This window comes from Scyliorhinus torazame, chromosome 16, assembly GCF_047496885.1.
Source record: "Scyliorhinus torazame isolate Kashiwa2021f chromosome 16, sScyTor2.1, whole genome shotgun sequence".
Classification (NCBI taxonomy): domain Eukaryota; kingdom Metazoa; phylum Chordata; class Chondrichthyes; order Carcharhiniformes; family Scyliorhinidae; genus Scyliorhinus; species Scyliorhinus torazame.
In genome coordinates this window covers 34,891,159-34,904,076 of record NC_092722.1, presented here as the reverse complement: position 1 = coordinate 34,904,076, position 12,918 = coordinate 34,891,159, and the positions used below count along the sequence as shown (strand labels likewise).

Sequence of the window (12,918 nt, the reverse complement as noted above, 5' to 3'; positions counted from 1 at the left end):
ATGAATATTTTTACGGTTGAATTAGATAAATTCTTAATTGACAAGGGAGACAGAGGGTACAAGGGGTTGACAGGACAGTAGAGTTGAGGCCACAATCAGATCTGCCATGATCTTATCAAACAGCGGAGTAGACCCATGGGGCTGAATGGTCATCTCCTGCTCCTAATACATATGCTCGCATGTTTGTATGCCTGTAGCCCTCCTCTGTCCTGGATTCCTGGGGTCATGTGCGACTTCCTGAAACTTGTTGCTGCAGCTGCCCTTTTTCATGTAGCCAGAAAATTGGGGGCCAGCATCACTCACCTAGTTTTAAATTAAGATCTGACTTATGCCTGTGCAGAATTATCCAGTGCTGTCAAACCCCACTTTAACTAAAGACTACATGGCGGAGCCTTCACTCTCTGTGTGCAACATCACGGGAGGTCGACTAATTATAAATTACATTTTCTTTATTGCTCTCGGTTATAATTCCCTCTTCGGTAGTTTTACAGGTATCATGAGAATGAGTTGAGGTGCACAATTCGAAAGTCAAATAGCTGCTGAAGGGATTAGCAAAGTCCAATAAACTCATAATGAGCCACCAGAGACCCATATCGGAATTGAAGGGTATCATCTAACACATGCCCCTAACAAGTTTCCACTTGTTGGGATTATGTGGCTAAGGAACGACACAATAGCTCTTTGTACATGAGTGGTAATGTTCCCCAAACACCATCAGCTCACTCCAAACCAGCAGTGAACTACTCACACGCTGATAGAAGAGTGCAGCGTGCACACTAGTGACTGCTGATCCTCACACCTCAGGATTGACGCTGATGGAACCGGAATGTATTGCTGCCATTTAAAAAAAATACTCCAGGTACTGTTCCTACATTTTAAATGCATTGCAATATTTTATTCCAAAACGGTGTTTTTAACTCAAACAACATTCATTTTTTTAAAACTGCTTCACAATGTGACAAAAAGGATTTGTTTTTTTTATTTGCTTCCTTGCATTGGTCAGAATGGAAGTAATTTGACAAAAGACTTTGGCTTCACTTCACCCACATTGTAGTGGAGATAACAATGGGTAGTAAGGTGCACATTTCAAGAGCTCATTCATTATTTATTGTATCTTTCGCTCTTTAAAAAAAAGATTGTCCAGGCCAATGTTCTGGACAGGGTAATATATCTGAGACAATGCAAACATCAACACTAATCACAAGTTATAGATATAGGGGTGATTTTTCACTAGCGGGTGAGCAGTTTGGGTTGTATCTAGTTCATTAATGGAGTAAACGTGATACAAATTAGGGTGTGCTGCTCTCTCTCGCGGGCCATGATTGTCCCAAAAGGGAACAAAGTCCCCTAGCGAGCGCATTTGGCCGCGTGTTTCCCAGCACTCGCAGTGCGGCTGAAGCCACTGTCATGCGAGAGTGCCTTTAAGACATGGATATTTAAGCAATGTACCTTTAAGAAAACAGTGATGTCATAGAGTGGGTGAAGCTCAGCTCAGTTCAGCCATTTTTGCAGTTTGGTTTTTGCAGGTTTTTAGTTTCAGTTTAGAAGCAGTGTCTGTGTGTTTCCAGAGAGCTGCAAGTTTTGCAGTTGGTTTTGCTGAGAGCAGCTAAAAAGTGCCTGGCTGGTTTTGCTGAGAGCAGTTTAAAAGTAGAAAGCCAGTTTACGACAGTCTCTGCCATTCTACAGAAAATATATATATCCTTTAACCTGATGTGATACTGTTTAAAGGTGTTAAGTCTCTTGGAAGTTTGAAGAAACATTTTAAGTTGAGTTCATGGAATGAACAGTGTTTTGTGTTTAAAAACCCACGTGTCGATAATTGTAATCCCACGCCTAGGGAAAAAGCCGTGTGCTCGGAAAAGCAACAAATTCATTGAAGGGAGAGGTTGGTTGAACTCCATGATACATTTTGGGGTTCTGAAAAGCCTCGCCCACAACACCACACATAGCCCCGTTTTCTACAAGAAGATCGGGAAGGTATTTTTAAGCTCATAATGATCTTCACCTCAGCCCGAACACAATATGGAAGTGTCCCTACCCCACTCCCCAACACCCACACCGGCCCGATCGCGCACAGGCAAAGAATGCCAGCTTGGCACCTTGGCAGTGCCAACCTGGCAGTGTCCATGCCAGCTGGCAGTGCCACCTGAGCACCTTGGCAGCTGCAACCTGGCAACCTGGCAGTGACCAGCAGTTCCAGGCCAGCAGCCTGCCCAAAGGGCATGCAGCCAGGGGCCTCCGATCCCCTGGGAGAGCCCCCACAACTGCCGTTCCGTCTGGTGCCCGTTTTCGGGGACCACTGCTGACTGGCGCTCACCCGAGGTTCCCGAGGCGAAGGGGATGAATCCCATTTGTAGGTTCAACTACTTGGCCTCAGCACCGGAGGGCAGCCAAAAGATTTGTGAAACTTTTGATGATTTGCTACATTTCTCACTCTTGGCCTTTTCATTTGCAAATCCTCCGACAGCTTTTGTAATACTGGAGGTCAGGGACTTACAGATATCATTGAGCCCAGTGTTCTGGGGCACCAATAGCTGGAATCATTTCGTATTCTGCACCCGTCCCAGATTCCGCCAAATATTTTAAGAGGGGTGACGACGCAGAAACACCAGATCCCACCCCAATTTCTATCTCTGCCCGTCCAAATGCCACTCCTTTAATCGTCCGAGCCCCGTGGAAATGTGTTTTCACTGGGCGAGATTCTCTGGCCTCACCGCGGTGTGTTTCGCGGTAGCGGGAGGCGACCCCTGTTGGCTGGCGACGGGACCTTCTGGTGCCCCTGCTGTCAATGGTATTTGCCATTGAACCCACCCCACACCGCCGGAACATCCCACCGGCGTGAACAGCCACAAGATCTCACCCATACAGTCTTACGTTTAACAAATCATAAATATGGAAACATTAGCCCATGAAACACTCAACAATTGTCTTTTGAACTTTCCAGTATTTTATGGAAAAGACTCTTGACGCATGAGGAAATCCTCGGTATGTCAGCGGAATTGTTTCGGAGGTTGGTGGATAACAGTGACGAGGTCAGTGAGGTGGAACATGATGCAGCTAGAAGCATAAAACAGGGCAAATGGACTGACCTCCATCAGGCTGCTTACAGCAGCAATGGCGGCCTCGTAAAGACTCTGTTACAGCACGGTGCTCCAATAGATACCAGGTAAGATGCTATGGGCAGTGAAAAGCATTCAGCTGGAATAGCAAACCATAGGAACCAGTGGAATCGCATTATGTACAGAAGAATTTGCAGCCTGCTGTCTGGTCACAAGGATAACAAAGCAACTAACATAGTTTCTCCTTCAAATCCTCTTATTTCTTTAAGATCCTCCTGAATGGCAAGTGTCACGAAGCACACTAATGTTATTTGTGAGGCTATCCCAATGAGGAACACCGGTTCGTGGGGGGTTTATTGTTTTATTTTGTTTTGCTGTGAGGAAACTAAATAGCCAGTTGCCAGGTAACAATTATTAAAGATTATTTATTGAAGAAAAGACAAATACACACAAACAGGACTACTCTACTTTATGAATTACTAAACACACACAATTTCTATCGAACGTGCCCCTTGTTACAAAACAATACCTGAACTCTGTGAGATCTCCCTTGTCCCCCAAACAACACCCAGCTATAATTACCATGCAATACAGGGATGATACTCAAATCTGGGAGCCTGGTCCAGCAAAGATATTTTAAAACTGCTGTTACAAAGGTTTTCTGCGCTGCCTTGGCTCTAAGACTTAGAAGCTTGTTTGCTGTAAACTTGGCCTTCAGGTTTTGTGGCTGGAAACTGGCTTGTCTACTTTCTGAGATTGCTAGAAGGTAACTGCCTCTCCTGACTTTTCGAGGTCTGGGCAATTATACCGTTGTTGTTCTTTGATTATGCCTTCTGTGTATCCGGCTGTCTATCCCTATCAATGCCCTTGACTATACACTAATATATGTATAAATCAGGGACCTACCCAATCGTCTATAATATGTTTCTCCTCCATACGCTATTCATACTTGATTATTATCTAAACTGTTGTTCTAAACTCATTACAGGGAGAAATATACCAATAGAGGCCCCTTTTGAATGCTGTCTACTTTGTCTCCGGGCAAGTTCATGACACAAGCATAGCCCCAAGCCACTCTTCTGAACAACTAACTGCCTTCATCAGCCTTCTTCGCTGATGGCAGATGTGAGGCGTTTGAGAATTTCCTCATCTCTAAAATTTAGACTGTCTATTTGACTGCCTCATCGTCTCACCTCAAGAGATTCCATCACATAAGCAAAAAATATTCAGTTAAATCATTTAAGAAACAATGGGTGGGATTTCTGCGATGTGATGTTCCAATATGTTGAACTTTGAGTCCCATTCAAGGGCAATCTAACGGGATGAGTGCCAACACTTAGCTATAATCAATCTCACATTAATGCGTTTAGTGTCAACCCATTTAGTATTGGATGTGGGCCCAGAGCAGAAAACCACTTACTCTTGCACTAATTTGAACCTCGGAGTTCTACTTCTGTGTGGTATCTGACAGATTCTACTTCTGTGGTCCCAGCACCTGGCAGAGGTGTGTGATGCAAAATTGTACACCGTGCACATCTTATTCCTGAACAGGTAAATATTAAGAAATGGTGTAAGAGGATTGTCAATGTGGGAAGTGGAAAATCTCACGCCTGGGCAGTGGAGGATGCTTTATCAGCTACTCTGGTTTGTTATGAGGACTAGTGTCAGGTTACCTCTTCTGGCTGTGCCCAGGTATGTCCTGCACAAGCACATTCCACTGTTGGTATCACGAGCTTGACTTACAAGTCATGACATTGGGTGACTGATATGAGCTAATTTCAGAAATCAAATCACCTGAACAGACATCATGCTAAAGTGTGTTGACCTGCTCCTCCTCCTGGTCCCCATACCGTAAGAGGCTATTGGCAACCATGGTCTTCCATGGGGTTGGCCCATGATTATGGACCATTGGATTGGCCCATGATTATGCTCGGCAAAGTGCTGCAGCAGATTGCCTTTTGCAGTGTGTTTGAACAGGAAACTCTCCCGCTCTTATTGCCTTCTATCAGGCAGGTTGGACGGATTGATAATCAACCTGTTTGGCCACGTTATGAACACACCTTTGTGGCCATTAAGTCCTGGAGTGCGACTTAAACCCAGCGCTTCTGGCCCAGAGATAGGGATGCTACCCACTCCACTTCAGGAGTTGACCAGTTAAACCAGTTAAACTTTTGTAATTCCTGGTTGCACTGAAAGACAATGACCAACAGAATCAGGGTTAGAATGGAGACTGGGAATTGTGAAGGTACAGACTGATAGAGACGATTGAATTCTAGCTAAAGGGAGATAGTCCATGGCATTTTAGTAATTCTTACACTGTTATCCCATTATTTGCAGGGATGAATATGGTTGGACCCCACTGCATCATGCAGCATTTAATGGTTACCTAGCGCTCGTTAAACTCCTTGTTCACCGTGGGGCACCAATCGATGCCGCAGACCAACATGGCTGGACTGCTCTTCACCGGGCCACGTGGAATGGACACACTCAGGTTGCTGAGTTCTTGCTGCGTCGTGGAGCTTTGACTACTGCGTGCACCAGGTGTGGGATGACGCCGTTGCACTGTGCAGCTGCATGTGGGCACACGCTGACCATGCAGCAGATCCTCACCTATGGTGCGAGCACAGATGTGTCCGATGCAAGATGCTGGACTCCATTGCATTGGGCAGTCGTGAGTGGCCAACCACATATAATAGAATTCTTACTATCAAAAGGAGCATCAGTGAACTGTATGACATGTGGCAACATGACCCCCTTGCACTTGGCAGTGGAAGTTGGAAACGGAGAGGTGATTCAATTGCTATTGGAAAATGGAGCCTGGATCAATGCTGAAGATGATATGGGAAGGACTGCATTATCAATAGCTGCTGCTAATGGCCATCAAGAGGTATGTCTAGATGAAGGGTTCCCAACTGGGTTCCTCTCCTTTTCTGCCCCACACCAGACTGATTGATACAACATGGGTATCGTGCTATTTCCAGCTCACCAGATCAGTGGCTGGCTTCTCCAGAATACAGGATTAGCGCGGGCAGTGTGGGGGAGAGGAGAGTGTGGTATCTGTGAGAGCGACCTGCAGGGGATGGAGAGGGGGTGGGGGGAGCCGAGCCTGTGAGAGGGAGTGGGACCTGCAAGTGGAGGAAGGAAGCATGGCCCACGAGGGGCAGGGGAGGGAGAGTGGGGCCTGTGAAAGGGAGTGGGACATGAGAGAGGCGGGAAAGTGGGGCCTGCGAGATGGGGGGGTGAGTGAGGCCTGTGAGATGGGGGGAGAGTGAGGCCTATGAAAAGGGGGGAGAGTGAGGCATGTGAGAGCAGGAAGCAAGGCCTGCGTGCAGAAGGCAATGCAGGGCCTGCAAGGGGGGGGGGGAGTGGGGACTGTGATGGGTCGGGGGGTGAGGCTGATGAGAGGAAAGGGAGTGGGGAGCGTGGCCTGCATGGGGAAGAGGGTGCAGGGCCAGTGAAAGTTGGGAGGTGAGGGGCCTGTGAGAGGTGTGGAGAGTGGGGCCTGCAATTGGGGAGAGAGCAGGGCCCGCAAAAGGGGGCGGGGTGAGAGCTGGACCTGCAGGGGTAGTGAGAGTGAGCCCTGTAAAAGTTGGGGAGGATGAGGCCTGTGAGAGGAAGGGAAAGCTGGGCCTGTGAAAGCCTGGGGGATAGAGTGGGGAAGGGCGGAGCAGTCAGGTCCCAGGCCAGGGGCAGAGAGGTCATGCCTCGGAGAGAGAGGTGAGTGTGTGTGAGAGATGAGAATGAGTGATGTGAATGTGTGAGTGAGTGAATGAGAGATGAGAGGGAGTATGTGAGATATTTGTTTTAATATAAATTTAGAGTCCAATTATTTTTTTTCCCAATTACGGAGCAAATTAGTGTGGCCAATTCACCTACCCTGTTTCTGGGCATGAGACACACAGGGAAAATATGCAAACTGCACACAGACAGTGACCTGGGGCTGGGATCGAACCCGGGTCCTCGGCGCTGTGAGGCAGCAGTGCTAACCACTCTGCCACCATGCCGCCCTTCAGTGAGTGAGAGATGAGAGTGAGTGTTTGTGTGTGTGTGAGAGATATGTGTGAGATATATGTAAGTGTGAGAGATGTGTGTGAATGTGAGAGATGTGTGTGTGTGTGAGTGTGGGAGATGTGTGTGTGTGTGCGAGTGTGAGAGATGTGTGTGTGTGTGTGTGTGTGTGTGAGTGTGAGAGATGTGTGTGTGAGTGTGGGAGATGCGTGTGTGTGCATGTTTGTGTGTGCCCAACATGAGAATCTAACATTCCAGCAGCATTCTTCCCATTTAGAACCAAAGAAGCAGCAACAGCCCTTCCATTAAACATGACAAAATGGTGAGACCCAAGTACATTATTTAACAAGAGAACTTGTTCATTATAGTAAACGTATGGAGAGAGAGAGAGAGAGAAAAGGCTTTGATAAATTAGGTTTTTGTACATTTGTACCTGTTGCACAAAAACAACCGTTTTTTTTGTGGTTTGGCTCTGCAGCAAAAATAATGTACCTCAGGGATTCTTCAGTATTCTTGGGAGGTCAAAAAGGTTCCGCAAAGTTTGAGAAACACTGGTCGAGACAATTAATTCCTGTGCTAGCATTACAAACTATACTTGAAGGCTGTGTTCATGATACGTTGAAAGGGATGGACCACACATACGCTTATCTAGTTTCAGTATGTCCCAGCACTTCAAACCAACATTCTTTAAAATACTAGAGTCTAGCTCACCTAGAATTTCTCCTGCAGTTCTCTGCCCTAAAGCAGGTCTGACCCACAATGCCACAACCTCCACCATGGGGGACTGCAAGGAGGCAGCTCCCAAATTAACCCCAACCAAAATAGGGATCAAACCCCATGCCATTGATCTCCTCCAACAATCTGGCACCCCCAAGGAGTCCGGGTTGCTGCGGCAACGTGGACTTTTACATGCACGTTGTGGTCTTGGAGCCATGAAGTAGTGATGGTAGAGGCTCTGAGTTTCTTCCCAACAGATGGGTGACGAGTGTAGTGGATTGAGGTGCCTGCCTCTTTAAGACAGCACAGCAGAGTGATGTGGTGGGTATTCTGGATCACAAACAGGTCACCAACACTTGAAGTGGTGCAACTCTATTTTATTATAAGGTTAACTATATTAACATACTTGAACTGTGGGTAAATGCGATACCAGCTTTAACTGTTGACCCTTGCCTAGTCGTAACCAGGTGATGCACTCAGCACATGGTGAATGTCTGTGTTGCAGGCTGTGAGCTCTGTGCTCCGAGCTGGCTGCTACTAGAATGAGCGGGAACTCTCCTGTCCCCTATCTTCATAGTGCGTGTGCTCTCACTGGTGATTGGCTGCGGTGTTGTGTATGCTGATTGGTCCCACTGCATGTCCATCAGTGTGTGTGTGTGTGTCTGCACCATAATATACGGGTGTATATTATGACACAGAGGAACGTGACCTGGCTCTGGGGACCAATAGGGACTGAGAGCGGGTGATCGCCCTGAAGGGTGGAGTTCCCTCTGGGGCAGAATACATCAGGGAGCCATGTGGTGATGATGTAAGGCGGCTGCTCTGTGCATTGTGCCTTTTATCAATAAACTTTGTTTGTTTGCACAAAGAGCTTCCACCTCATGGTCATTGGTCACCACACCCAGGAATCTCTCCCATCTTTACCACCTGACATTGGTGTGGGTTGGAAGGATTTACAAATTGATACATTTTGATTGGCTACATTGTGAACGCACTTTCCTCTGACTATCAAGTCCCGGAGCTGGACTTGAACCCGCACCTCCTGGCTCAGAGACAGGGAAGTACACACCGTGCCACAAGAGCTCCATACCTATAATTTGCAGCTAAAATGTGCTAAATTCTATCCCCTTTAGATCACATTTCCCTGGAAAGTTGGGAGTGGGAATGTGTTGCAAGCATAGGTCTGTCAGAGATACCTTCACGGTTTTGGTGATATCATTCACGCCTGAAAATACAGTGCCCTTATGAGGCCATAGCTAGCGGACGGCAGGTCGCTGGGAAGCACACGGGTGGGAGATCGGAGAATCCAGCCCCGGATGTTCTAAGTTTCAGTTTCTGGATGGCTGCCGATGGCAACTGCTTTGTTCCTGTAAACACAAATAAAGAGTCATGGAAAAACCGAGGTAAAGAACCCAGAGTGCATTCCCTGAGAGGGTGGTGCAGGCAGGTACAATCAGGGCTTTCTAAAAGGGACTGGCGAAGCACCTCAAAACATTTGCATGCCCACAGGGAAAGGATGAGGGGGAGTGGGGTTGAACATAGAACATAAAACATAACAGTGCAGTACAGGCCCTTCGGCCCTCGATGTTGCGCCGACCTGTGAAACCACTCTAAAGCCCATTTACACTATTCCGTTACCGAGAGCCACCATAGATGCCCGGGCTGAATGGCCTCGTTCTGTGCTGTAATCACCCTATGATTCCATATAACCCTTCTCAATAAAGTACTGCAGAGATACTGAATCACAGAAGTGTTCAAAAGCAAAAGGAAGCCATCGGCCCATCGTGGCTGCACCAACTCTCCAAACAGGCATCATGGTTTAATGCCATTCCCCTGCCCTTTCCCCATACCCCTGCACTTTGTTTCTATTCAAATAAATATCTAGTGCCTGTTGAATGCCTCACTGAACCTGCCTCCACCACACTTCCAGGCAGAGCATTCCAGACCAAAATAGAAAATGCTAGGCATTCTCAGCAGGTCTGACAGCATCTGTGGGGAGAGAACGAATCTGGGTTTTGAGTCTGGATGACTCTTTGTCCTCTCTAGTTTTGACAAAGAGTCATCCAGACTCAAAACGTTAGCTCCGTTTGCTCCCCACAGATGCTGTCAGACCTGCTGAGATTGTCCAGTATTTTCTGCTTTTGTTTCAGATTCCAGCACCCGCAGTAATTTGCTTTTATCTTAGTGCATTCCACTCGTTATGTGCAAAGGTTTTTTCTCCCATCAGATTTGCTTCTTTTGCAAATCCCTTTAAATCTGTGCCTTCTCGTTCTTGATCCTCTTACGAGCGGGGACAGTTTGTCCCTATCTACTCTGTCTAGCACACTCATGATTTTGAACATCTCTATTGCCTGGGGCTAGCGTTTTATTTTTTGTTTCCTGCAGATAGTGACAGATTTACTAGCACGAGAGGCTGCAGATAGTAACCGAGACTCAGCTCTCCAAGCTGCAGCAAGAATAGGTCACATCAGACTATTGGAGCTACTGACAGAACGAGGGACCAGCGTGGACATCAGAGATAGCTTGAACATGACTGCACTTCATCGAGCTGCAGAGAGAGGAGACACAGCAATTGCAGAGTTCCTACTCGAGCACGGAGCTGACATAGAGGCCAGAGGCAGGCTGAAGAAAACCCCGCTCCACCTCGCCATGGAAAAGGGTCATGAGCGGTTCATCCACTTGCTGCTGAGCAAAGGTGCAAATGTGTTCGCCACGAGTCAGTGGGCTGAGACTCCTCTTGACGTGGCATCTGCACAGGCCTTTCAAAAAATCCCTTAGCTTATTGGGGAGAAGCCATTGAAATACATCAATGGCAATATGGTTTTAGCTTCAAACTGAAATCAATACTATGGCCTGGACAGCATCATTAATCACACACCACTGTAATTTGTACAACACTGTAGCTCGCACAGATTCACTATTTCTCACAATGCCATGCACTGAAAAACATAGGCTGGAATTTTCCCGCAGTTGTGATTCACTTTTCCCTGCAGCAGCAAATCCCCGCCCGTGTGTATTGGCAACAATGGGAAATCTCATTGACAAGTGGTGGGATGACAGAATCCCGCCACCAGCGAACGATGCGCCGCTGAGGAATACGCAGCTGGGGAGTGGAGAACCCCGCCCATTGTTTGCGCACCAATATACCTTGGACGGAACGTAACAGAAAAATTTATAAGTTAATTTGTGGTGGGCTCCCCACCGCTATTCAATGACACTTTGTCACTTTTTTGGGCCCTGGGGTGTTTCTCACCAGTTGAGCCCACACTTAGAATTTTTTTGATTACTGTGGAGATGAACTCAGAGACCGTGCCGCCATTTTGAAAGGGTGCTCCGATTTCTAAGCGAGCTTGTGGACACCCGCCCCCCCCCCCCACCCCACCCACAGGCAATGTCACCCCACACACACATGGACACTACTCCACAAACCTCCAAGTGAGGACACCCCACAATGGGGTCCCTGGGGGCCCCCCTCTTCAGGCCCCCCCCCCACATCCCCCTACAGGAACCTCCCTCCAGGATCTCACCCATAACCCTCTCAACCTCCCAGATACCCTTACTTACCTGCCCTGTATCCCCTCACCCTTCATACAGCCCCTCCACCCTCCACAACCCCCTCCACCCTCCTTTCATGGGCATGGCCTCCCTGGGGCCTTGACTAACTTGGGAGTACCGTCTGGGCACCTTGACAGTGCCAGGGTGGCAGTGCCAAGGTGCCAGTTGGGCAGTGCCAAGTTGCCTGCGTTCCAGGGGGAGGGTCAGGGGGCCACCTTGCACTATCCTTGGCCACCTAGGGGACTCCAATAGCACGGGAAACCCCCTCCAGGTGCCGTTCAAGCCTGGTCCATGTCTGTGTGGACCAGTATTGAATGGCGCCCGGCTGCAGGCTACAGGCCGGAAGATCCCGGTTAAGCTCGCCTACATAGGCTAAAACCTACATAGGCGCGGGGTGTTTTGCCATGCCTCTTTTGGGAGGGATTCTGATTCTGACATCTCCCAGGACTTGGGTATATTCCATGAGGTTTACAGGCTGCTGGGAAACCCGCGAGAGGCCTCTCCCTGCATCCACTGGCCGTGTTGCATTCTCACTCGAGCGCAACGCGGCCAGAAGATCCTGCCCCTTGTGTAATGCCCTAACATATATACAGCAGCACACCTTTTACACCACTAGCCCTTGTGCCACATGACCTTGCCTTAATATCCCAACCTCACAATGGAGAAGAGTCAAAAAAGGAAAGGAGATGGTGGAAATCCAATGGGACATTCCATGCTTACCCCATTGTCATTGCCCTGCTGTGCTTCCTAACTTCTTTCCTGGCAATACGCAAGTTTATTCAACCCCTCTGCCCCCATCACCTGCTCTTTCTCACCCATGTCCTTCAACTTGCCCAGCGCTTCTTCCTCAAACTCATGAGCACCATCCTCTGAGGTATGTTCTTCCTATAATTGAGGTCTGTCCCCTTTGTATTAGGTGCAGTTGGTGCTAGCAGAGAGATTGTCATGACATAGAGTCATTAGACCTACATACCCACCATCGCACTGGCACTGAAATTCATCTGTAACGTTATTCAATTGTGTGGTAGACAGTACGTCTTTTTGGACTGGCGGCAGCATCTGTTATTGGCAAATAGCACTCACGTAATCACTATGTCCCAACGATTGGCTGGCCAAATCAAACAGCACATTCCTGCAGTTGCTCATAAAAGGCAAAGTAGTGACCGTTATCAGTCAGCCCATGCTTTCAAAAACCAAAATGAAACATCTACTGTTAGGTGTGAATCTGTGATTTGGCAGCATTAGCTGAAGAATCCTCAGTGCTCCAATAGCTACACTAGCAACCAATTTAAGATAATCAGTCGAGCCCATAGCATGGCTCATTTACATTTGCTAGAAGTGACACACATTCCTACACAGCGACCCATTCTCTGCAAACAAAAGGAATATGTTCAAGCTTTGTGCTTTTGCTGAATTACCCAGGAACTTGGGGAGCCTATGGTTCCCCGTTGCTTTCTCCACGGCAATGTTAGCTTCTGGCTGCTGTTGAGTAAAGAGTCAAGAGTTTTGCTCCTTTCCCAAACACCTTTGTTTTCCTTAAACACACTCTACACAAAACTCTATCACCACCAGAAGTGCC

At 47.8% G+C, this 12,918-nt stretch overlaps 1 protein-coding gene across 1 annotated transcript; it reads left to right on the top strand.

Annotated features, from left to right (window-relative positions):
• Positions 1-2,949: 2,949 nt before the first annotated feature.
• Positions 2,950-11,146, top strand: LOC140392350 (uncharacterized). The gene is made up of 3 exons (XM_072477656.1): positions 2,950-3,166; positions 5,397-5,946; positions 10,170-11,146. The coding sequence occupies exons 1-3, from the start codon at positions 2,988-2,990 to the stop codon at positions 10,560-10,562; spliced, it is 1,122 nt and encodes a 373-aa protein (XP_072333757.1). The 5' UTR covers positions 2,950-2,987; the 3' UTR covers positions 10,563-11,146.
• Positions 11,147-12,918: the final 1,772 nt, after the last annotated feature.